This window comes from Hippopotamus amphibius, chromosome 1, assembly GCF_030028045.1.
Source record: "Hippopotamus amphibius kiboko isolate mHipAmp2 chromosome 1, mHipAmp2.hap2, whole genome shotgun sequence".
Classification (NCBI taxonomy): Eukaryota; Metazoa; Chordata; class Mammalia; order Artiodactyla; family Hippopotamidae; genus Hippopotamus; species Hippopotamus amphibius.
In genome coordinates, this window is record NC_080186.1 from 118,009,426 (window position 1) to 118,034,751 (window position 25,326).

Genomic DNA, 25,326 nt, shown 5'->3' on the forward strand with positions numbered 1-25,326 from the left:
GGCCTAAAAAGACCAGGAAAGTGAAATGACTTTTCCATTCTGAGAGATCTTGAGAAGAGGGTCTTTGCCTCCTTCTGAGCAAAAAGGAGGAAGCACCAGCAGAATGCAGAGATACAAGGCTGACAGAGCCTCAGGAAGGCGGCTCTTCTACCTCTCACTTCTCAACAGCTGGTGCACAGAATCCCCAATTCCCATCATCCATACTCAAACCAAAGTTAGAAAATAAACTGGCGCTTTAATGGGGGATGGGAGAGCAGGCTGTCCGGGCGATAACGGGGTTAGGGTGTCAGAAGCGCATCCCCCTGCGGGCCAAGTCGGCTCGGGCCTCCTGGATCTGGCTCTGCAGCTCGCGGGCGGCGTCCTCGCAGTCGTGAAAAGTGGCCACGCGATAGCCCACAGTGCCCAGGGCATAGCAGCCGGCAGACACCAGCAAGTAGGCGGGCAGCGGCCACAGGACCTCCCGGCAAGATGAGGGCAGCTCCAGGCCCAGGGCTCCCATGGTCAGGGCCGCCCAGGTGGAGCCCAGGAGCGCCAGCCCCCACAGCCACTGCGCTAATTTCGTCATGGTTCACTGCGGGAAGAGGAAGCAGAGCTCGAGGTCCCTGCCACCCCGCTACCCGCTCTTCCTCTGAGACCCACTCCCTGTCCTTCTCCCTCACCCACCCTCCGTACCACCTACCCTCAGAGCATTCCTCCATCGCTCCCGCTCTCCCCACTCAGCCCTCCACCTACACTTACCTCCCTGCCCAGCGTCCCCTGCCCTGCCGGGCTCCGACGTCAGCGTCCGAAATCCTCCACGGCTCGCGCTCCGCCGCCGCAGGGCCTTGTGGGAGTTGTAGTCCTCGAGCCGCCCCTGGCGAGCTCCCGGCGGTCGTCTTGACCTAGGCTGCGCTCTGCTGGCTCCCCTCCTGCAGCAGAGGCCTGGGCCCGGAGGGGTTTCGGTGCTGCCTTTCTCCCTCCAGACGCTGCTCCAAGCTGGCGTGGGGCTCGTAGAGAGCCTGAGGACACCCTTAAGCCTTCGCAACAAGGTGGGAATGTAATATCGTTCCTCTTAAGCTCACGTCCCCTGCACAAAAATTCCTCTCATTCATCCATTCACTTATTTATTCTTTTATTCATTCATTCAGTGGAACGTTTCTTGAGCGTCACTATAGACTTTGGAGAAATAGAGATGTTAAGACACGGCCCCTTCTGGGGTGGAGGGAGGAAAGCAGGAGTCAGGAAAACAGATATATTGACAACTAACCATTGTGCCCTGAGACAGGTGTTAGAACAGAGGTTGTCATATTTTAAAAGAGAAACTCAGAGGAGCAACCAGTATGACTTGGAGCCAGAGGAAGAAGAGCTCTTGGAGGGTGTCTTTAAGGGAAAAAAACTGTGGGGACAGAGGAATCACCAGATGTGTTTAAGGTATTAAGAGAAGGTGTCTACACATCTTTCAGAGTTTCGGGGATGAATTCATGATAGGTATATAGAAAACCAAGAAAAAAAAATGTCAAGCAATTATCAACTTCAGGGAAAACAAAGGTTATAAAAGAAAGGAAAGAGAATTATAAAATCCTGTCTGATAAAGGCCACGAAGAACGTAACTGTAGTTGGACAGTTTGGTTTATTCACTTGCTGCTGCAAGAGAGAGCACACACCAGAGAAACTGTGGAGCTGCTCCTCAAACAAAGGAAAAAGCCAAGTCATCACAGGTTATGGGAAAGGGTTGAGTTCAGGTACTATTTACACGAAGCAGTATTTTCATAGGTTCAAGGTAAGCACAAGATGTAAGTGAAGGAGTTAACAACAGCCTGGACTGAGAAGTGAACTGAGGGTCCACTTGCAAACTACAAAGTTATGATAACTCATTTTAGGCAATTATGTAATAGATAACTATGTAATGAAGATAATTGTATAATGTTATGTCCAAAACCCCAATATCTGAAGCTTTGCACCTAGGTTGGAAATCAAGGCTGCTTCTCTGTATCAAAATAATCAACGTGCATTAAACCTCCAACAAGAATGGGATGTTCCATTCTCACTGCTTGATTTCAAACAGAAAAGTTATCACTATATGATTTTAGAGAATGAAGGTTCTCAGCCCCATGTCCCTGATGTTAATTAACAAAACCAGTTTTTACAGATTCACAGTCTTAGTACAAACACTACATAACTCAGCTGTGTAGAATATTTTCACAGCCATAATGTAAACCGTGAGTGTTGCTTTAACTAAAATTTGGAATATATTTGAATTGAGAAGGTGGGGGAGGAGAGTATAAAGGAGAGTCGGGATTAGAGAGAAATATATCCTCATTTTCCATGGCAGACAGTCAATTGATTATATCTAAAATCGAAAAAAATAATATGAGCATGTTATTTAGACATATTGGGAATTCCCTAGCAGTCCAGTGGTTAGGACTCAGCACTTTCACTGCAGTGGCCGGGTTCAGTGCCTGGTGGGGAAACTAAGATCCCAGAAGCTGCACAGCACGGCCCAAAACAAAAACAAACAAAAATTATATAGAGGTAAGTACTCAAAAAAGCAGCAAAGAAACTTGAGAGTGGATTATAAAGGAGCCTATGTGTAGGGGTAGGAGAGTGGGGGCAGGGGACTGTTATTTTTCAGTGAATGCCTTTTAGAACTAGGTGGCCTTTTAAACTATGCAAATTCCTTTGTTAAAGTAAAAATTAAGGCAAAATTAAAATATTTTTAGGAACCTGCTGTATGAGCTTCAAAGACCCACACCCTTCCCCAGTCCCCCCAAAATCCTGCGGGTTACCCACTCAAGACCTCACTAATCACAGTGAATTTCAAAGCTGTTCAAGGGCCAGGCATCAGCCTTGCAGATCCAGAAGTTCTATCTCATTCACCCACAGTAGACCTGGCCCTGAAAGATTGCCAGTCCCCAGAAAATTTTGGGAGGAAAGATAATGAGAAGGGGCTTGCCCTACAACACATAAAGACAGATAATAAATTATCATGTAATAATAATAATAATAAACAAAAGAGTAAGCATTCATTGAGGGGCTGTTATCTGTCATGCCCTGTGTGACACTGCATATTTCATTTTCACAACAGGCTGCAGTAGGTACTCTTACATCCCTGTGTATGAATGAGGAAACCAAAGCTGAGAGAAGGTGAAAGGTAAGTAACTTGCCCGAGGTCATGCAGCTAGTAAGTAGCAGACTGTCCCATCTGACTCAAAGCTATGTGCTTAGTCATGTCACCTTTCTGGGTTACTGGTATAGGAATGGGCAGATAGGGATCATCATAGCAGCTGACATTCATTGATTGATTACTCTGTACCAGGCATTGTAATGAGTACTTTCTGTGCATAATCTCAGGCACCATGTGAAGTAGGTACTATTATTATCTCCATTTCACAAATGAAGAAACTGAGGCACACCCCAGATAATCAGACTTCGGAGCCTGCAAACTTTGTCACTGTGGTGTAGCATCTCCCTACCTAGATCAATGGAACAGCATAAAAAGTGAAGAAATAGATCAAACATATACCACTGCAGCATATGATAGAGATGGCATCTCAGGTGAGTGAGGAAAGATGGATTATTTGAAAAACATTTGTGGACTTCCCTGGTGGCGCATTGGTTAAGAATCCACCTGCCAATGCAGGGGACACCGGTTTGATCCCACGTGCCCTGGAGCAACTAAGCCCGTGCGGCACAACTACTGAGCCCACGTGCGGCAAATATTGAAGCCTGCCTGCCTAGAGTCAATGCTCCGCAGCAAGAGAAGCCACTCTAATGAGAAGCCTGAGAACCGCAATGAAGAGTAGCCTCAGCTCGCCACAACTAGAGAAAGCCCTCGCTCAGCAACGAAGACCCAATGCAGCCAAAAAATAAATAAATAAATTACTTTAAAAAGAAAAACATTTGCAACAAGCTTACCACTTGAAAAAGTAAATTAAGTTAGATTTCAGCCTCACATCTTATACTAAAATAAATTCCCAGTGCATTAAACAAAATTTAATGTGAAAAGGGAAAGCCTAAATATGCCACAAGAAAATGTGGGGGGATTCCTAGGTGGCGCAGTGGTTAAGAATCCACCTGCCAATGCAGGGGACACGGGTTTGATCCCTGCTCCAGGAAGATCCCACATGCCGCCGAGCAACTAAGCCCATGAGCCACAACTATTGAGCCCATGTGCTGCAACTACTGAAGCCCACGTGCCTAGAGCCCATGCTCTGCAACAAGAGAAGCCACGGCAATGAGGAGCTCGCACACCACAATGAAGAGTAGCCCCTGCTCACCACAACTAAAGAAAGCCCGCGCACAGCAACAGACCCAACGCAGCCAATAAAATAAATACATAAATAAATAAATAAATAAATAAATAAAATGTATTTAAAAAAAAAGAAAAGAAAATGTGGGTACATATTTCTCTAATGGTCAGCTCAAGCATCATGTCCTGCAAGTAGCCTTCCTGGGCCTTGACCCTATCTTGCAGGGTTGGACACCATCTTCTTCCTCTGAGCTCCCACAGACTCTCTTTTATAGATGGCACTTGCCATGGTGAACTGTAGGTGTTTTGTTTCCTGCTTGGCCCACCCAGGACCACTGTTACTCCAGGACCAAGCACAGCATGGGAAACCCAGAGGGCTTCTATAAATGTAAGATGAGGGGCAGGAGGAAGGACACGTTAGCATTTGATGATCTCCAGGAAAAGTGACCCAGCTGTCCTGGTCCCAGGAAGTATAACTATTCCAGAGACTCCCATCTGCTAGACACAGGGTCTTTGGCTTTGGATAGCATTGGACGAAAAAGTCAGCAGATTCTTATGGTCCAACTCCTTTCTCTGCAATGTGTTTGCAGACCGTCACCCTTCTGCAGCTACAGCAGGCCACAAGTACACTTGATTATAGCAGGCAGTACAGCTTGGGGGTTGAAAGTTTGGGCTTTTAGAACCCAGATGTCTTGAGGTTGGGTCCTGGCTCTTTCCTTTACTTAGCTATGTGACCTTGGGCAGGTAACTTAGCCTCTCTGAGCTTCAGCTTTCTCACATTTGTTGGAGTTTTCTCCTTTGGCAAGCTTTGGTTTCAGAGATGAGACAAATTCCAAATCTAGAGCCCTTACATATTTATTTATGTATTTATTTATTTGCCATACCTCGTGGCTTGCAGGATCTTAGTTCCCTGAGCAGGGACAGAATCCAGGCCCTCAGCAGTGAAAGCACAGAGTCCTAACCACTGGACTACCAGGGAATTCCCATGGAGCCCTTATTCTAAAGGATACTAAAGGTGGAGGAATATGCAAAATTACATACAACACAGAGGAAGGGACTGACTGTTTCGGGGAAGGCATAAACCTCTATAAAAGAGGCCCTCAAGCCCGAGGTGATACTGGAAAGGTGAGTAAGAGAGTTCAGGTGGGGGATGGGGACGGAGCGTGCAAAGCCAAGGGAAAGTCTGAACAAAGGCAGGGAAGCTTGAGTTCACAGTGAGTAATCCTTTGTGTCTGTCTCTGGCACAAAGACTGCTCCGTGGCGGAGTGGCAGGAGGTGAGGCTGGAAAGGCCAGCCAGGGTCAGGCTATCTAAGAAAGACCCCTTAAAAGTATTTGTGTTGGGGCTGGTCCCTCAGGTCAGCAGCTTCCCCCTTTAGAGGAGTGGGAGGTCCCCATGTGCGCCTGTGTGTGTCCTGCCAGGCAGCAGAACTTTCTGGGTGCCCACAGGTGCCACGGTGATTGCTGGGTCCCTGAGGTTCTAGGTGATTAGGTTGTGTTGATTCCATCGGCATCCTCAGGGTACCCACAGCTTCATTGGGGTGACAGGACAGACAGACATGTAATCAACACAAACACATACAGACAAAATTACAGCCAGGCTTTCGGGGGAAATGGTGGCTCAGAGATTGTGGTGCTGATTGGAGAAGGGTCTGGGTGAGTCAGGTGAACTAGAGGAGACCAAGATGGGAAAAAGATGATCACCTGAGGAAGGAGGGACCCACGAACAGGGCTGGCGGCTGAGAGAAACATTTGGCTGGTTCTGAGGGTTCAGCAGCTTGGAGTTGATGCAGGCTGGAAGCTGAGTTTCGGCAAAGAGCTCAAAGTGTGACAGTGGTGTGTGGCTTGTGGGGATCTTGGTTCTCTTAACAAACATGTATGGAGCACCTACTATACTATAGGTCAAGCAGTATTCTAGGGACCAAAACAGACAAAATCTCTGCTTTCAATAAAGTTTGCAGTGAAAACAAACTCTTCAATGAAATAGAGGGAGGCAGGAAACAAATATCTGATATATCAAGTAGTGAGAAGTACTGTGAAGAAAATTATAGCTAGGTGAGGGGCTAAAGGCTGACGGTGCACCATGTGTACAGCGTGGTCAGAAGGGCACCCCTGAGAGGGGGACATTTGCATGGAAACCTGAATGAGGTGAAGGACAGAGAAGTGTCGATAACTGCTGGACGGCTGTTCCAGGCAGGGGCGACAGCGCGTGCAAAGCCTGGGAGGTGGCACAGGGGACACGTGGAAGCTGGGAGTGGGATGGGGGAGCGTGGGGAAGAGTGAGGAGATGAGGTGATGCTGTGTTGTAACTGTGTTGGTTTAGCGCCATGGCGAATACCGATGGATCTGAACTTCAAATGCAGCCTTGCCTTCCCTTATAATCTTGAGCAGGTTGTTTTAATCTCTTTCATTTTACCCCATTTTATTTCTCTAAAACAGGTGTGTTAGGGTTCTCCAGAGAACCAGAACCAGTAGGAGATATATGTATGAAATTTAAGGTCTTGGCTATGTGATTGTAGAGGCTGGCAAACCCAAAATCTGCAGGGTCTCACTCTGTCTTGACTTCCTCCTGATCGGGGCTGGGAACAGTGGACAGAGGGCCAGGTCCCAGCCTACATGAGCATAGACCAGTGAGAGGATCCAACAGGCCGGAGCCCATGTTGCAGTTCAAGTCCAAGGGCTATCTGCCACTGAATCCCCTCCTTCTCTGGGGAGGTCAGCCTTTTGTTCTATGTAGTCCTTCAGTGGATTGGATGAGGCCCACCCACATTATGGAGGGCAATCTGCTTTACTCCTATTTTAAATGTAAATCTCATTCAGAAACACACAGAAGCATCCAGAGTGGGAATTCCTTGGTGGTCCAGTGGTTAGGACTCCATGCTTCCACTGCACGGGGCATGGGTTCAGTCCCATAAGATCTTACATGCCACGTGGTGCAGCCAAAAAATTAAAAAAGAAACATTCAATGAAATAAAAAAAAAAAAAAGAGGGAAAGAAACAGAGTAATGTTTGACCCAATATCCGGGCAACAGCGTGGCCCAGCCAAGGTTTATAGTAAGTGTTGAAACTGAGAATATCTGTGAAGCACTAAGTTGGCTGGCAAGGTTGTGGCTGTCACCACATAGGGGGAAAAAAGGACATTTGTCAAATGCCTAGTAGGTCGAGCGCTATGCTAGGCTCTTCCACGTTGTTTAAGGCCAATCCTCTTTACCACAATTTGAGGCAAGTAGTAGTATCCTCATTTTGCAGGTGAGGCATTTAAGGTGCAGAGACATCACTCAGCTTGCCCAAGGACCCTCACCTGGTGCGTGTCAGAGCCAAAACTAGAACTCAGGTCTGTCTGATTTCAAGACATGCGCTCTTTCCTATTGTCTAGACGTATGTCTAGAAGTTGAAGCTGAGTCAGAAAAAAAACCCGGGTCACGGAGGCTGGAAATGGGGGCTGGAGGCCACGGGCAGGAAGGGGAGGGTTCTCCTTGGAGTGTCAGCGTAGGCCTCTCACGTGGGTGCACGTGCACCTCCGTCCCAGAAATTCCCTTCAAGCAGCCTGGGGTCAGCTCGCACGGCAACTCTTGGCCCGGAACGGGGGAGTGGGGGAGGTTCTTCTGTGGGGTCTTGAGCTGTGCAGAAGGGAGTCCTGCATTTACAGTCCCTCTTGCTAGTGCCTCAGCCTAAAAGTAGGGGAAGCGTCCGGCGTATCTGGGGTGAGCGGAGCTCTCGGAGAAGGGCGCCTCGCAGAGCGTGAGGGCCATTTGGCTCGGGCCTCACTGTCACACAGGGCCTCAGATGTAGGCTTCTGATGTGGTTTCAGAACCTACAAGGGTGCTTTCAGACCGTCACACTGTCACGCTCCCACAGAACAGAAAGAAGGGACTCACGATACAAATGATTTCACTTTTATTATGGAATTTTCAAATATATACAGAAGTAGAAAGAATCCTACAACGACTCTGATATGCCCATTATTATAGAACTTTACATTATAAAGTGGGGCCTGCAGTTCCCTGTGAAGGAAACATTTCTAAAAATCCTATAACGACCTTGTGACGAGCATGATTCTATCACAGTTTTGTCTTAAAAAGTGTTCATTTGTGACGTGTCCACATTTCAAACATCTCACGTTTTCTTCATTTTGAAGTGTATCTGGAACCTCAGTAGACAGAAGGGACCTGGACTTCTCGCCGCCTTTCAGAGGACCTCCCTCCCAGGGGAGTGGTTGCTGAGGACTCTGGGCCCAGGGGGGAGAGCTGCAAGGAAGGAGGTCCATCCTGAGCCCCCAGGGATGCAAAGGCTGGCTCTTCGTGGCCATAGAAAGCTGGGACAACTCTAAAGCAGTTCACACTTTGCCCTCCACCCCAGGGAATGTGGTGCCTAATTCTAGGGCCAACGAGGGGGCTTCTCTCTCCCCCAGGACAGTTACTTAACCAAATAGGTTACAGGGCAACCAGCTTGCTCCCAGCCCTGAGTGGGTAGGGCGGTGGGATTTGCTAGCACGATATTGGCCTTGCCCCCTGAGGAACCTCCAGTCTGCTGGGAGGAAAGCAAAGAAATGTACCTGAGGTGGTGCAATTAAGTGCCACCAACGGTGCTCACACAAGGGTTCCGGCTATTGTCCGCTCAGGAGGTGGCTCTGTGAGAGACCCTAAGTCAAGGAGCGTGCACAGGGCAGGCCAGGCTGGAGGTCCCCGAAGGCAGGGCCTCCGGCTTCCCATTCTTTCCTGGTTCCCACAGCGCCCGGGGCTCGCTCAAGCTCACAATGAGCTTCAATACTCGCTTTTGACTGCAACTTTCCCCTTTGTATCTGTCTCTGTGTCTCTCAGCATCTCTGTCTCTACCAATCTCTGGCTCTCTCTTGTTTCCCAACATCCTTCCCGAGCCCCCGGGGAGCAGAGCTGGGGGGGCCAGGCAGTGGGAACGGGACAGCGTCCTGTTCTCACCAAGGACAATACGGTCCGGAAAGGGCTGGAGCCAAGGCCTGACGCGGACTCCCTCTCCCTGTCTGCCCTGCCACCACCCCCCCCACTCTGACCCTCTGGCATGCCCTAAATGCCAGGCGTCCCCTCATGCCAGTGCCAGTCCAACGGGAGTCCAGCCTCTGCCCAGGCAGGGAAGCCCCTCATCTCACCTTCCCTCCACCCTCTTCTTAGGTGGCATCACCTTTTTCCCCAAGGAACGCACCTCTGGGCCAGGAGCGCTCATCTGGGCCAGGAGCCCTCTCCCGCCAGCCTCCCCACCAGCAGCCAAGGCCTCGCCCCCTGTGTTATTTACTCCTGTTTCCGGAGCAGGCTGCGGTGCTGGTGAGCGTGAGGGCCACGTGGGAAGGAGCAGGAGGAAACATCTGGCTTCCCTCTGACCTCCAGGGGGCAGACCGCCCCTCTCTCCCCTAGGCCTTCAGCCTCGGGGTGGAGCACAGCCCCAGGCATCCCGGGGCCAAGAGGGTAGCACCTCTACCCTTCTCACCTTTGGGTCTCCAGAAGCCACGATGGCCTCACGCCCCTGTACTTAATGATGGTGTTTGGTGGCTGAGATACCCCTGCAAGGTTAACTGGTAGATCAGGTGCAGGCAGCCGGCAGCTAGGCACCTCAGGGATAGGCTGGGTGGACAGTGAGGTTCGCGCCAACCCGCCTGGTGAAGGCACCCATTCCCTGAGAAAGGGGTCATTATTCCTGGCCACATACTGCCCCTGACGCCTACGTAGTGGGTGGCAGGTGCCGAGATCCTTTGGCATTGTCCTGGCCCCTGCTGGGGCTCCTCCCTGTTCTCCCCTAACCTGGCCCCACCCAAGCTCTCATCTTGGAAGGTATGGTGCCCTCAGATGGCCAGATCCCCCAGCTATGTCTGTGCTCACCTGGGCTGGGACCTGGCCCTCTGCCCACTGCTCCCACTCCAGGTCAGGAGAAAGTCAGAGTTTGACAAAGTGAAACCTAGAACTAATGCAGCCTCCCCAGAGGTCCAGGACCCATTTTGGACAAACTCCCCAGGGGTCCCACATATGGTAACCACCCCCCCACCCCCCACCCCCCGCCATTACCAGGTAAGTTGGAGCATAAAGCTACCATTCCCTCTTAGGAAGGCTGTGGTCTCCACTGAACTCTCTTTGCCTCCACTCCCAGGCTGGAAGAGCAAGGAGAGTTGATTCAGGCTTCAGCCCTTCCAAATGGGCCAGTCTCTCGGGTCCTCCAAGAGTTGACTTCCATTAGAGAGACTCAGCAAGAACCCCGAGACCCAGCAGCCATCCTCCCAGCCCTCAAGGACAGGCAGGGGAGCCCTGCAAGTCTCCCGGAGGACGACGTGAGCTCGTCGCACCCTCTGCAGGCAATCTGGGTAAAGTGCACAGCGCTCCCTCAGCCCGGGCACAGAGGAGAAAGCGTCCGGGATTCCGGCTACAGATGGGGGGTGCAGGGCCTCTAATCCTTGACCAGAACGCCTCTGACTCACTTATTAACCTTCACGGGGTCTCATTCCCTAACTCAGGCACATCCCATGTATAGGATTTTCTGTTCTAGGAGGGCAGGTTCTTTCATTAATCCAGCCCACCAGTTCTCACAGCCCATTTATCAGGCACTGTGGAGGATACAAAGCTGACCAAGGCATGGTAAGCACCCTAAAGCCCACAACACCCAGCAAGAGGGAGGGTGCCTAGGTGCCCCAAAGGACAGACGCTCTGGACAGAGAGGCACTCGTCATGGCAGAGCGAGGACAGAGTAGGACCTGAGAAGTCACATCCCTCACTTCCATTAAGGCCTGGCTCCAAGGCTGGTGGCCTTGTTCCTATCGTCTTATATATTCAGTACTTTGCTTACACTTAGGAAGTTTCCTAACCCTTTGGCTATGAGATAGAGGAGAAAAGTGAAGGCACCAGACCAAAGAGGACAGGGAGAGTGATCAACCTGGGAGTCTTTCTAAACACGGGCATACGTCCACGCTGGAGAACAGGTGGGTCCAGGAGGGCAACGTCAGCAGGGACTTCCCACCTGCAGACTTGGAGCAGAAGGGGCAGGGGGCTCGTTTGCTCAGGGTGGGGAGCTGGAGTAACAAAGCCCCCACAGGTGTACAAGGAACGCCACGGGGAGGCGCAGGGGTGAGGGGCCTTTCCCTCCCTCACTCCTCTGTTCCAAGATCTATTCCAGTTCCGGTGGGCAGGACTTCCTACGTTGCAGAGCTTACCCCTTGACCCAAAGGGCAAGACTGCAGAGCATCCACGTACGTTTATTCCATGATGAGGCTCTTACACAAGCATATGCCACTCTAGTGCCTGGAAAAGGGCCTGGCACTGATGGCACTCAGTAAATATTTAGTAAAAATGAACCTTGGAGGAAGGAGAGCCCCACCGTCCCCAAGGTCCGAAAACATCTGCCCCAACATCCTGCACACCTGTGCGGGCATGGGCAGGAGAGGCCCACAGCATATCACAGCTCACAGAGCTACAAAGAATCAACTTTATTAGACATTCAGGGTCAGTTTCTCTTTTTGCCCTTGCCCGTAACCTTGGCTGGTGTGAGGACTGGAGCTGTTGCCTGGTACAGAGTGGAAGAGATCTTGTTGATGTAGTACAGACCAACCATGGAGAAGATGAAGCTACAAGGTGAAGGAGAAAGGTCATGGCATCGGTGGGCATGCTGCCAGCCTGGTGCCTCCTAGAGCAGACACCAGCATCAGGGTAAGAATCCAGGATCAAGTTTAGGAAAATGGGGAAGGGGACAGGAGGCAGAACAGAGTGGGAGGGAGGTATGGGGAAGCCTGGAACCATCACAGGAGGACCGAGTGCCAAAGGACTGGATGCTACACCCCTTACTCAGCTGTCAGGCACTTACCAGGTAGTGACACAGACTCGGTGGATGAGGCCAGATGCAAAGAGAGCCAACAGGAGGCAGAGGAGAACTGGGGAGGCAAGAGGGGACGAGGAGGGTGGCGGTCAGAATGGAAACACCAGGCATTCATGTGTGGAGTCTAAAAGAAATCTGGGCTCTCTGAATCTTGGGGGATCTCTTGGAGGAGCAGGGCATGACAACAGCAGGAGGACCTCAGATGGCCTTTTTTTTTTTTGGCTGCATTGAGTGTTTGTTGCTGCGTGTGGGCTTTCTCTAGCTGTGGCGAGCAGGGGCTACTCTTCACTGCAGTGTGCGGGTTTCTCAGTGCAGTGGCTTCTCTTGTCACGGAGCACGGGCTCTAGGCACGCGGGCTCAGTAGTCGTGGCTCGCATGCTCTAGAGTGCAGGCTCAGTAGTTGTGGCAGATGCGCTTAGTTGCTCCATGGCATGTGGGATCTTCCCAGACCAGGGATCGAACCCATGTCCCCTGCACTTGCAGGCGGATTTTTAACCACTGCACCACCAGGGGAGTCCGATGGCCTTACTGATGCCCAGGACATGGAGGCAGGAGATGCATGCTCGTTACCACCTCTGCCCCAAATATCACTTAACTCCCCTATCCTGGCTTGCCTCCAATAAAAAGGAAAAGGAAAGGTGACAGCAGAGTCTAAAAAAGGCAAGGCTTGCTCAAGGAAGAGGGTCAGGCCTTTCCAACAGAAGCCAGCCAATGGGGATCAATTCATTAAACTGGCTGGCCAGTGCTGGAAGTCGAGGGCCTCACTTCCTGGACATGTGTCGCAGAGCAGTGTGTCTGGATACACACACCCATGGGGGCAGAAAAGGGTCTCAAGACACCTACAGTAGGACTGGAGAAACGGTGGGAGGGAAAATAGGAAGGGCAATCGCACCTGCCCAGCTGGGGGCGGGCAGGGCAGGTGAAGAGGGCCGGGCGGGTGAAGAGGGCCGGGTGGGTGAAGAGGGCCGTGCCAGCCGGGCAGCTTCCCCCACAACAAAGGTTTCCTTCAGAGGCAAATGAAGACAATACACTTAGAAATAAGATCTAACAGAGAGAAGTTCTGAAGCTGCTGTATAGAAGGAGCTCTGGAAGCCTGCAAAGGGGCCAGGTGGAGAGAGCAAAATGTAAGGACAAAGAAATGAGGGTCACAGTGACAGGTTTTTGTTCTACCACGTGAAGGCTTCACAAGCGATGGCGTCTGCTGTCAATTTGGGGCATGTGGCATCCCTTAGGTGATCTGGCCTTGAGGCCTAATTTGCTTTACGGACTTAATTCTCCATAAGTAACTAAATCATCAATTCTTGACTACATGAGCCATAACAATTGTTTCAAATGGAAAACAATCTAACAGTTACTCTAATTTGGTCAGGATTCCTGTTGACATAGAAAGCTGGTATATCTAATACTTAGGCTCTTCACAATCATCTCAAATAAACAGAATTCACTAACACCAGGTCCATTTCACCTCTCAGCCCCTCAACAAGTTTGGCCCTTCTTTTTCTGGTAGAAGCAAAGAACATCCTTCCTTGGATGTATTCATTACAGGCCCAACCCTGCGTGTTCCCCTCACCCTTTCCCTGGGAACTGGTCAGGAAGTAACTGAGTTTCTTGCTTTCAGAAGCTCTCTCTTCTAGCTCCAATTCCAGGAGCCAGATAAAGGGCTGCATCCAAAACCGTCGTCTGTCTGCAGACAGTCTAGGGACACATATTTCCTCCTCCTAAACAACCCCTTTGCTGTCTAAGCACCTGGAAATTCAGTACCGTGTTGGGGGAGGTTACAGGAGAGGGTTCAAATACTCAACCCCCAATTTTCACTTACTCTCGGGGAAGATCTTTGCTTGGAATCCTTTGCCAAAGACAAGATTCTCCAGATTATTGAAGGCCTGGGTTGAGGGAGTTAAGGAGTAGGATGAGCAGTGGGGGCAGAGATGTCGGATAATGGAAAGGTACAAGCCTGCGTGGCCCTCCACCCTTCCCACCCTCAAACACCTCTGCCCGCACCCCTGCAGAGAGGATACAGTCAGAGAAAAGACGAAAAGGCCGGAACCAAGCAGGCCGCCCTGGATGGTGAGCCACTCGGTGGAGGCCAGCTGGCGGCTGTACATCTGCATCCCAGCGAAGAGCAGCAGGGACAGGAGGGAGGAGAGCGCCAGCGAGGTGCCTGTACCCACCACTAGAGCGGAAGAGAGAAGAGACGGAGAGTCAGGCCCAGCCGTTCCTCCAGGAGCCGCAGGCAGATTCGGCAGATCCAGGAGCTCAAGGGCCCGACCGCTTTCAAGCACTCCCGGGGCTGCGGCCACCCTACCCAACTCCCCACAACCCGCGGTGACCCCCACGAATTCCTCAGCCCGGGATGCCCCGAACCCTCCCGCCCCGTGCAAACGCCCGTCGCCTGGAACCCGGGACACGTCAGCTCTGCGGGGAAAGGACCGGGAAAGCTGGTCCACCCAACTCCGACCCCCACTAGTCCGCCCGGGGAGGGGAGTCCCGCTGGTCCCGTTACCCATCATGCCCCGTCCTTGGGTCCAATCCGCGACTCTATCCCAGAGAAGAGCCGAACCGGGGACGGTTGGCTGTGCGCCTGCGTCAGCCCCCAACGTGGACTTGCTTCTCCCCCATGTCTTCCTCTCGCTCCCTCTCGGCACCTGACTGCAGCGCCCTCTTCCCGCAGGGAGGAAACATTGCGTCCAAGAGCATCCTTGGCCACCACCCTGGTCCCCCGCCCTTCCCCGCACCCAGAGCACCTGCCGCCTCTCAGTGCAAGCTGCACTTAATTCTTCAAGTCACTGGGCCCATGGACTACAGCCTCTAGACCACTTCTGTCTTCTTTGTCAATTACGTCAGCTCTAGTGCCTGTTCCTCAAAACTACCTCCCCCATGATCATTGCCTTGTTAACTCCCGTAGGCTCTCGCCCAAACCAAAATCTAATCCTTCCATCCTGGAGCCCATCTTTCTCTAAAACTGTCCTTCGGCTTTATATGAATAAGATTGGAAGCCAGTGAAGAATTCGAACATAAGAAATGGCTCCCCCTCAAATTCCATTCCATGTTCCCCACCCACCCCCACCCGACCGCCTTCTGAGAACCACGTGGGGAAAACTATTTCCCACCTCCTACCTCGACGGGCGCTGTTCGAGGCTTGTCCCTGGAGCATGCGCAGTGACATCTCACCCCCACCCTTCCCCACATCCCCACCGGGCTCCTGCATTAAGCCCAGGGTTCGCAGCCGCAGCCGGGATCGGGCACCCGGGGGCGGGCGGGCATGGTAGGGCCATGGCTGAGGGTGAGGATATGCAGACCTTCACTTCTATCATGGATGCACTGGTTCGCATCAGTGTGAGTTAAGGTGGGGTCGAGGGGAAGGGGAGGGGGAGTACAGGGGTCCCGGGCAGGCCGGGACCTCGAACAGGTGGGGGTCCCGCAAGATGCTGGAATGTAGACAGGGGGCTGGTGATGACAGAAAGGACTGGGAGGTTCGGGATGCAGGTATGAGAGGGTAATCCCGGGGGCAGCCCGGAGGTGAATGCCGTGAAGGCGTCCATCTGCTGGGGTGTGAGGAACATGGAGCTGCCGGGACGCAGCGGGTGGCTTGGAGTAGCCTCCAGCCGTGCACCGGGGCTGGGGCTGCAGGGTAACGGGGCTATGCTATGAGGAGGGGGCGTGAGTGAGCTTGGATATTTCCCAAGAAAACTGAGAACAGGTGGGGGGCGAGGAAGGAGCCGCCCCAAGGTGCAGTTCCCAATTTAGACCCCTCCGCGAGACCCCACCCCACCGCACCCCCATTCGGGGCTGCTTCCGAGCCTGCGGTTGTCATGGCAACCCGTGCCCGGCTCTCCCAGGGGCGGTGCCAACCCTGCTCCCCCCCACCACTTCCTTCCCCCTCCCTCCCTGTCCCTCCCTCCTTTGTGTCAGCTGCGCCCCTGACCGGGATGGCTGCGAAGAGAGGGACCAAGGTGAGGTGTGGGGGTGGGGCATAGCTTGAGGACCCCCGCCACCAAAAAAGGGAGGGGTACTTCCGGTGGGGAGGGGGCAAGTAGGCGGAGCACTTGTTTCTCCCTTGCTTGGGGAGGGATTTGCGGCAGGCCGGGTTATGCCGGGGGAGGGAGCAGGAGGGCCGGATGGTGAGGGGGCAAAAAGGAATGGGTTAGGAGGAACCGAATGGGTTAGTGATGGGGAATGGAGGTGAGGGCGGCTGCAGGCCGGAGCCGCCGCAGGAGGACAGACATGGTGAGCAGCAGGATGGAGAGCGCCTGGCTATAGGGAGGAGTCACGCGGGGGAGGTGGGGGGAAGGAGGGTGCCAGAGAAGGGGGCGGGGGTCCGCACCGAGCTGCAGAATGGGCGGTGTCCTTGAGAGAAGTGGCTGGGGCAGGCGGCCAGGGGATGGGGGGATGGGGGCAAAGGCCAGGTGTGAGGCTGCAGGGACAGCTGGGACCGGGGCAGTGAAGGGGGTGGGGCTTGAGGCTGGGGGAGACCTGAGCGCCAACCATCCCTCCTCCTTAGGTCTGTAGCTTTTGCAGGAGGCAAAAAGAAGCAAGAGACAGGGAGCTGGGAAGGCCTGTGAACCAGGCCAAGGCTGGTGCTGGGGAAAAATCCATAGCTTGTCTCGTCTCTTGTAGCTTGTCTTGCCCATTCCTGAGAGCCTTTAGGTCTTTAAGGGCAGTTGAGAGGCCTGTTGAGGTATGCCCAGGTGTCCAAGCTCTGATGCAACGTCCTGGTCCCTCCACAGACGAGCATGAAGAACATGGAGAAGGAGCTGCTGTGCCCAGTGTGTCAAGAGATGTACAAGCAGCCGCTGGTGCTGCCCTGTACCCACAATGTGTGCCAGGCCTGTGCCCGGGAAGTGCTGGGCCAGCAGGGCTATGTGGGCCATGGTGGGGACCCCAGCTCCGAGCCCACCTCTCCTGCCTCCACCCCTTCCACCCGAAGTCCCCGCCTCTCCCGCAGAACTCTCCCCAAGCCAGACCGCTTGGACCGGCTGCTTAAGTCAGGTGGGGCTAGCACCTGTGGGGTGGGGGTAGGGATGCTGGGATGTCCATCAGGAAGATGGAAGGGGTCCATCACTGGCCAGGGGCATCTGTCTGTTTTTCAGGGGGGTGGAGATACTGCCCATCCAGGCTCTAATGAGAGCTGAGCTTTGGCACAATGAAAATGTTTTAATTGAACAGACTTCCCCCACCCTGAGCCAGCTGTAATTTTCACCTCCCGACTTCCCTGCCCATCCACAGGCTTTGGAACATACCCCGGGCGGAAGCGAGGTGCTCTGCACCCCCAGGTGATCACGTTCCCGTGCCCAGCCTGCCAGGGCGATGTGGAGCTGGGGGAGCGGGGCTTGGCCGGGCTGTTCCGGAACCTGACCCTGGAGCGTGTGGTGGAGCGGTACCGCCAGAGTGTGAGCGTGGGGGGTGCCATCCTGTGCCAGCTGTGCAAGCCCCCGCCACTGGAGGCCACCAAGGGCTGCACTGAGTGCCGCGCCACCTTCTGCAACGAGTGCTTCAAGCTCTTCCACCCTTGGGGCACCCAGAAGGCCCAACATGAGCCCACCCTGCCCACCCTCTCCTTCCGCCCCAAGGTGAGCCCGCCCTTGCAGGGCCTGGGAAGGGAGGGGTGTGATGGTGCTGGGTGGGAGGGCCTGCCTGGCACTGCGGGCTTCCAAAAGGAGGTGGCCAGAGGGTTGCCATTGCCAAGCTCGTTTTTCTGTAACGAAAAAGGCACCGGACAAATCTTTGAACATCTTTGCGCCTCCATCTGGGCTGCCCAATGAGGATATAATATCTGCCCTGCAATGTCCGTACCTGCAGGATTGTTGAGGGGATCACTGAGATAATATTTGTGAAAGTTATTTATACATTAAAAAGGTCTGTTATGCATTCATTCATTGAACAAATATTTGTCAAGCACCTGTGTGCCTGGTGCTATTCTAGGTGTTGGGGCTACAGCAGTAAACAAGATAGACAAGGCTAATCATTAACCACAAGGCTAAGGTTACCATCATTATTGTTATTCCCGCACGTTTCTGTGAAGTAAATGAAGGAAGGAGCGAGGCTAATGCCTGGAGCTTGCAGGAAAGGCTCGCCTTGATGCCGGTGTACCACCAGGTGGCACCACGGAGCACCACCAGCTGAACGCCCCCCCACCCCATCGGGCCAGCAGAGGGAGGGCACCAAACTGCCCTGTGGTAGGTTGGCACCCTTACACACACCGTTGGCTGACTGTCTCAGTGCTCTTTCTGTCCCTAGGGCCTGATGTGCCCAGATCACAAGGAAGAGGTGACCCACTACTGCAAGACGTGCCAACGACTGGTATGCCAGCTCTGCCGTGTGCGGCGCACCCACAGCGGCCACAAGATCACACCAGTGCTCAGTGCCTACCAGGCCCTCAAGGTGAGGACCCCGCCTCCCTCAACCCCAGTGCTAACCCACACTCACACCCTCCCGCGCCTCCTCTGAACTGCTGGCTTCTTCAGAGTCGGGTGTGATGCCCACCTCTTTCTTCCCCCTCAGGACAAGCTGACAAAGAGCCTGACATACATCCTGGGAAACCAGGACACAGTACAGACCCAGATCTGTGAGCTGGAGGAGACCGTGAGGCACACTGAGGTGAGGGAGGGCGTGGAGGTGGGCCCTGGGCCCTGCCCGGGAGTGGGAGCAGGAAGGGGGTGTGGATGGGCAGAGCCCGGTCACCTGGTTGCAAGCTCAGGAAGCCCACATAGGGTCCGTGGATGTGTCAAGGTTCTGGTTAAACCAGGTTATCAGGAACAACAGTGCCCCAGGCCAGGCAGTACCCAAGGCTACAGTGGAGACAGGGTGTCTGTCACCCAGGAGAGGGAGAGCTTGTAAAGCCCCAGGGATGGCGCTCAGCTGCCCTCAGGCTCAGCTGCTTGCTGAGGATGGCACACATCCCTGGGCCGAGGAGGGTGGGGCGATGGCCCTGATACCTTTTGCAAGATTGCTTGAAACAGCTGCTATGGGGGTGGGCAGTAAGGATGGCATAGGTGCTGGTGGACATTAGTGCAGTCCAGGTGGACATTAGTTGGAGTTCTTATTTGGGGGAGTCCTTAAGGGGTCAGGATTATGGTTGGGCATCCAGGAAGGTTCACACAAATGGTCAGGAGTGGAGCCCCTCTGGGTGTACAGGAGCCTTTGGAGCCCTGAGCCTGGCCCTGTTCGAATGGGTAGGTAGGATTTCCCCAGGTCCTTTGAGATCCTAGCCATGGTGTGGTGCCCCAGGAAGCTGGTGCAGGTGCTGCCTTCAAGAAGAAGATAGTAAATGTTGCTCTCTGGGCAGGTGAGTGGTCAGCAGGCCAAGGAGGAGGTGTCCCAGCTGGTGCGGGGGCTGGGGGCTGTGCTGGAGGAGAAGCGGGCGTCACTACTTCAGGCCATTGAGGAGTGCCAGCAGGAGCGGCTGGCCCGTCTCAGCATCCAGATCCAGGAGCACCGGAGCCTGCTGGATGGCTCAGGTCTGGTGGGCTACGCTCAGGAGGTTCTTAAGGAAGCAGACCAGCCTTGCTTTGTGCAAGCAGCCAAACAGCTGCACAACAGGTACCAGGGGCATGGCACAGAGGCACGGGCTCCTGCGGGGTAGGGGCGTCGTGGGTGTAGCCCGTGTGTAAGGCAGTGTCGCGAGTACTGCCCGATGGAGAGCGGGGCCCTGAGGATTTTCACCAGGCCAAACTGATACCAGCTTGCCCGAATGGACAGGGAAGAGCCCCACAACAGATACCAAGGTTCTAGGGGCAGGCAAGACAGAATCAAGGGGAAGGGTGGCTGCCCAGGTGGCAGTGCCTGACCCTCGCCCGCCCCCATCACAGGATTGCCCGAGCTACGGAGGCCCTTCAGACGTTCCGGCCAGCTGCCAGCTCCTCCTTCCGCCACTGCCAGCTGGACGTGGGGCGTGAGATGAAGCTGCTGACGGAGCTGAACTTCCTGCGAGGTGAGGAGACGGCCAGGCCCCACGCCCGATTCAAGCCTTCCTCCCTTCCTCCCCAGCAGCGGGCCCGGGGGGCAGCGCCCACCAGGGAACTCCCCAGCCTCCTGCCTGGCCTGGCCAGCCGCCCCGCCCACCTAGCCCACCCGGCCACACCGTCCCACCGCGCTCAGCGCTGCTTCTCCCTCTCTTTGTTTGTAGGCTGTGGCCACCGCGGACTCTGCTCCGGAGCACCCCAGGCAAGTCAGCGGCCCTGCCCCGGGGGTGCTGCCCCCGCCAGGCCCCCTGCCCTGCCCTGCCACTCCCACACAGCTCGGCTACTCACTCATGGCTTCCTTCCCTGTCCTGCCTTAACCAGACCTCCCCCACTCCCGTCCTCTCCCCTGACCAGGGCCCCTCTGTCTCTCTTATGCCTTGCTTTCTTAATCCTTGCCTTTCTGACCTTTTGTCCTTGTGACCTTTGCCCTCCAAACTTTCCTTCTCTTCCCCTTGACCTTGTCCCTTGCCATCAAGCTTTTGCTTGCCCTCTGTTGTCCCCCACGTCCTGTCTTGCTGACTCTTGCATTTTTCTCCCTCCCACTCGGCTCCCCCCTTCCTGTCCAGTGCCCTCTTGCCTGAGCTCCAGTGGCCGTTGCCTGCCTCTCCCTGGGGCTCCTCTTTATTCGTAGGCTAAAAAGGGCCGTAGAAAGAAGGGGCACCACCCGACCTCATACCCTCATTTCACAGACGAGGAAACTGAGGGCCAGAAAGGGGATGTGACTGGCCTGAGATCAGAGCGAGGGAGTGGCAGACCGGGACTGGCACCAGGCCTCCTGCCTCCCCATCTCCCGTGGGCTCTGCCCTGCCCATCCCTGCCCAGGGCCCAGACAGGCGTCTTCCCCAGATCCCTCTCACTCACACTCACCCCCCCGGCACCCGCTGCTTTCCCTTTTCCTACCTGCCCTCCATGCCAGGCCCGCGGCCAGGCCCCGACTGACCCCCGCTGTCTCTTCCAACAGTGCCCGAGGCTCCGGTCATTGACACCCAGCGCACCTTTGCCTACGACCAGATCTTCCTGTGCTGGCGGCTGCCCCCCCACTCACCACCTGCCTGGCACTACACTATTGAGTTCCGGCGCACGGACGTGCCGGCCCAGCCGGGCCCCACCCGCTGGCAGCGGCGGGAGGAGGTGAGGGGCACCAGCGCCCTGCTTGAGAACCCTGACACGGGCTCTGTGTATGTGCTGCGTGTCCGTGGCTGCAACAAGGCTGGCTACGGCGAGTACAGTGAAGACGTGCACCTGCACACCCCCCCAGCGCCCGGTGAGTGGGCACAGGGTGTGCTGGCACCCAGGCACTGACAGCTGACGCTGGGTGGGCCCCGGAGAGAGGGCGTAACACAGTGGGTCACTCTCACTAGCTCTGGAGCGAGGCTGCCTGGGCTCAAACCCCAGCGCTGCCTCTTGCCAACTATGTGGCTTTGGACGAGTTATTCACCCTCCCTGAACTTGAAGTTCCTCTTCTGTAGGGGCGGTAACAATGCTTACCTCATAGGGTTGTTGTGAGAATTAAGTGGGATGATGACGTGTAAAGTCTTAGCCAAGTTTCTGGCTCATGGTAAGGGCTCAATAGATGTTGATAAAGTGACTCCCCAGAAAATAGTGGGGACTCTGGGGTGTAATAGAGGAGCATCACTACCAAGTAGCGGGCAGAAGAGTCAAGGGTGACGTGTAAGGGCCAGGTGTGAGCACCAGCCTGGAAAGTGTCGGTGGATGGTGGTGGGATGTCACCAGGTGGAATGGACAGCAGTGGGGACCCTCCGTGGCAGAGCCCTGGGAAAGGGGCGGGAGGTAGCATGGCATGTCAGCTGGGTCTGGGAGACTGGTTTCTGTACCCACTAATCACCACTAAACCTCTTCCTGGGACCCCATGCCCACCTGGGACACCCCTTCTTCCTTCCTTATGCTCCCCATTCCAGTTGTCCAGGCCCTGTTCCCCAGAGCCCCCTGCCCATCCCTTGGCAGCTTGTTCCATGTTCTGAAATCTCCCCAGTGTCTCGTGCTAACACCTCAAGGTCCCCAGTGCCAGTGTGTGCCTCTGAAGTCCTTCCTTCTGTCTCAACCCCCCCCCACTCCAGTCCTGCACTTCTTCCTCGACGGCCGCTGGGGCACGAGCCGGGAGCGGCTGGCCATCAGCAAGGACCAGCGAGCCGTGCGGAGTGTTCCAGGGCTGCCCCTGCTCCTGGCTGCTGAGCGGCTGCTGACGGGCTGCCACCTGAGCGTGGATGTGGTCCTGGGCGATGTGGCCGTGACCCAGGGCCGCAGCTACTGGGCCTGTGCCGTAGACCCAGCCTCCTACTTGGTCAAGGTGGGCGTCGGGCTGGAGAGCAAGCTTCAGGAAAGCTTCCAGGGTGCCCCCGATGTGATCAGCCCCAGGTCAGGCCTCTCTGGGAGGGATGGGGGTTTGGGGACCTGGGTGGGGGAGCTGTGGACAGGGTGGGGGTGGCAAGGGGAGCACACACTTGCTGGGATGGAGCTGGGAAGAGATTAGGAGGAAGTAATGAGAGCCAGGCTGGAGGGTGGGTGCTGTGGTCAGGAGAAATGTGGGCTCAGTGAAAGAGCTTTGAGGATTGGTATTCGGAGTGCTGGGGAAAGGGACAGTGGAGAAGGGAGCCATCTCCACTTCCCTCCATCTGTCAGGCTAAAACACCATCTCTCCAAGTCTCCGTGTCCTTTCTCCATAACACCCCATTTCCAACATCCTTTCTCCACAAAGCCTTTTCCCTCCAGTACCTCCTTTACCCACATCTCTTCTCAACATCCTAAAATTCTTCCCTTAAACTTTCCATCTTCATACCCCCTCATTCCCCAAATCCTGTTTAACACCCTCCCACACATACTTTTCTCCCAGATGCCTTCCTCCCCAGCACTCTATCCCCCAGATACCCCATTTCTTCAAAATGCCTTCTTTTCAACACCAGTTCCCTCCTAAACCTATGGTTCCCAACCCTGCATCCCTCTAACATCCTTCATCTAAGACACTGATTCGCCCTCATCTCTCTCTCAAACCCACCTTCCCAGCATCCTTTCTCTGCTCTCCCCGTCTCCCCAGTACGTCAGTCACTAACCCCTCATCCTTCCAAGAGTCTCTAACCCTCAAAACCCTTTCCTAGCATGGTATCCCAGCACCGTTTTCCTCACCACCTTCCTGTGGTGGAAGCACTGCATTTCTTCAATGTGCTTTAGCAATACCCTGTCTTTTCTCCCCTCCCCCCACCTCTCTGGCCAATGTGCTTTCCTTTCAACACCTCATTCCCACCAAACCAAACCCACAGCCCCATATTCTAACCCCTTCAGCATATTTTCTTCTCAATACCCCAAATCAATCCTTTGAACCACTTGCTCCTTTAACATTCCATCCTTCCAACATCTCAGCCCTCTAGTACCCCCTCCCCCACCCCCTTTCTCCGCGCCCCAACATCCTCCTACCCAACGCCCACTCCTGCAGGTACGACCCGGACAGTGGGCACGACAGCGGTGCCGAGGATGCCACAGTGGAGGCGTCGCCACCCTTCGCCTTCCTGACCATCGGCATGGGCAAGATCCTGCTGGGGGCCGGGGCCAGCTCCAACGCAGGGCTGACGGGGAGGGATGGCCCAGCGGCCAGCTGCACGGTGCCCCTGCCGCCCCGCCTGGGCATCTGCCTGGACTACGAGCGAGGTCGGGTTTCCTTCCTGGATGCCGTGTCCTTCCGAGGGCTCCTGGAGTGCCCCCTGGACTGCTCGGGACCTGTGTGCCCTGCCTTTTGCTTCATTGGGGGTGGCGCAGTACAGCTACAAGAGCCCGTGGGCACTAAGCCTGAGAGGAAGGTCACCATTGGGGGCTTTGCCAAGCTGGACTGACCCTTCCAGGCCTCCCCTGGGCCCTGGCCCGCCAAGCCTCCTGAAGCCGGGTTATTCCTCCGGCAGCTTCTCCCTCAAACTCTTCTTCCCATGTGGTCCTATTCCTTCCCCTATGTCTGTGTCTTCCCAGGGCCTCCTCTTGACCAAGAGACTCTCCTCGGCTCACTTCTCTGGATGTCCCCCATTTTCTCTCCATTGCCTGTTAACCCAGGTTCCCACCCCCACCACATCTCTGCCCCATGCCCTGCCCTTGGCATCTTACCCAAGTCATGGAGAGAGCTCCTTCCCATCCCTGCCCGGTGCTCCTCCCCAGGCTTAGTGGGAGGGAAGGCACCTGGAACACTGGGCATGCTCCCCAGCTCTGCCCTCTGTCCTGCCAAGCTCCCTGCCCCATCCATGCTGAACTACAGCCTTGAGATGGGCAGGCTTTTTGGCTGGACACTGCCCAGGCACTCCTTGGTGAGGGGAAAGGGACCCTATCATCCTGCTTTATTTATTTGGGTCCCTGTACCCCCCGCCGCATGCCTCTTATCCCCTTCTCCCTCTTGCATGCTTTACCTGTCCCGCACCCATGCCAACGTGCCAAGTCTCCCTTGGGGGTCCCAGCTGAGGTTGAGTGTCCCCATTGGGTTGGGCCTGGCAAGGTCTCTGGTGCCTGCTGCTGTCCCCCTGGGGTGGGCACGCTAGGCCTGTGCCAAGCAACAGCTGTTACTTTCATGGTTTATAAACAATAAACTGTGATGCCAGGCCTTCCTGTTATGTCTCTGCCTTCCCTGAGCCCGTTCCTCTTAGTTCCTGCGCTGGACGTGGCAGGCGGGGAGGATTGAGGGTTCCCTGCTATTACTCAGAGCAGGAGTGCGCGGTGGATCCGGCCTGAGGAAAGCAGGTCCCCGAGCCTGGCATTCCCCAGCCTTCTGCCGCACGTGTGCCCGGCCAGGCCCGAGCCGGCCGCGGCCGCCAGGGGGCGCATCGCTCCGGTGGCTGCTTGCATCAGCCCCCCGACGGGGCGTCCGGGCGGCGGCGCCAGGCTCAGCGGGAATGCGATTGAGGGGGCGGGCCCCGTGCCTGGGCCCAAAGGGATCAGGGAACCAGAACCACTTCCCCATTCCCAGGGTGCAGGGTAGCAGACCCCAGAGCCAGCGGGCGGGTGGGGCAGCCAGGGAGGGGCCCCGGCCGGGCGCCAGCCCCCGGATCTGACATGGAGCTTATCGTGGCCCTGTTGACTCTGCCGCTGTTATCGCCACCACGAGCACTTACCTCACACCCGGACGGCTAAGAATAGAGTCGCCTGCAGGCACCGTGCCAAGGGCAGAGGAGGGCGCAGGAGTGAAACCCAGGCCTGGAGAGGGCACAGCCACGGGCGTGGATGGAGCCGGGTCACGCTGGCCGCTAGAGCCGCCGGGTTTCGTTTCCTCCTTCCTCAAGCGCCGCGCCGCCGGCCATGCAAGACAGGTGACTCGAGCTCTTCCA

The 25,326-nt window shown here is 55.2% G+C and overlaps 3 protein-coding genes across 7 annotated transcripts; 1 reads left to right on the forward strand and 2 right to left on the reverse strand.

Annotated features, from left to right (window-relative positions):
• Positions 1 to 215: 215 nt before the first annotated feature.
• DPM3 (dolichyl-phosphate mannosyltransferase subunit 3, regulatory) lies at positions 216 to 793 on the reverse strand. 2 transcript variants are annotated; one of them, XM_057725514.1, is made up of 2 exons: positions 739 to 793; positions 216 to 571 (listed from the first exon to the last, which is right to left on the reverse strand). In XM_057725514.1, exon 2 carries the CDS (start codon positions 563 to 565, stop codon positions 287 to 289), a length of 279 nt encoding a protein of 92 aa, XP_057581497.1. In that variant the 5' UTR covers positions 566 to 571; positions 739 to 793; the 3' UTR covers positions 216 to 286. The 2 variants fall into 2 exon arrangements, with proteins under 2 accessions (XP_057581497.1, XP_057581501.1); XM_057725518.1 differs by lacking the exon at positions 739 to 793 and adding an exon at positions 680 to 738.
• Positions 794 to 11,652: 10,859 nt separating this feature from the next.
• KRTCAP2 (keratinocyte associated protein 2) lies at positions 11,653 to 14,690 on the reverse strand. The gene is made up of 5 exons (XM_057725529.1): positions 14,557 to 14,690; positions 14,072 to 14,226; positions 13,873 to 13,936; positions 12,042 to 12,108; positions 11,653 to 11,805 (listed from the first exon to the last, which is right to left on the reverse strand). The coding sequence occupies exons 1-5, from the start codon at positions 14,561 to 14,563 to the stop codon at positions 11,685 to 11,687; spliced, it is 414 nt and encodes a 137-aa protein (XP_057581512.1). The 5' UTR covers positions 14,564 to 14,690; the 3' UTR covers positions 11,653 to 11,684.
• Positions 14,691 to 15,326: 636 nt separating this feature from the next.
• TRIM46 (tripartite motif containing 46) lies at positions 15,327 to 24,739 on the forward strand. Of its 4 annotated transcripts, XM_057747277.1 has the most exons (11): positions 15,327 to 15,389; positions 16,555 to 16,650; positions 16,781 to 17,042; positions 17,280 to 17,623; positions 18,291 to 18,434; positions 18,555 to 18,650; positions 19,339 to 19,592; positions 19,862 to 19,983; positions 20,976 to 21,278; positions 22,093 to 22,390; positions 23,463 to 23,856. In XM_057747277.1, exons 1-11 carry the CDS (start codon positions 15,327 to 15,329, stop codon positions 23,854 to 23,856), a joined length of 2,376 nt encoding a protein of 791 aa, XP_057603260.1. The 4 variants fall into 4 exon arrangements, with proteins under 4 accessions (XP_057603260.1, XP_057603262.1, XP_057603263.1 ...); XM_057747279.1 differs by lacking the exon at positions 16,555 to 16,650 and having other exon boundaries at positions 23,463 to 24,739; XM_057747276.1 differs by lacking the exons at positions 15,327 to 15,389; positions 16,555 to 16,650 and adding an exon at positions 15,968 to 16,006.
• The last annotated feature ends 587 nt before the right edge of the window (positions 24,740 to 25,326 follow it).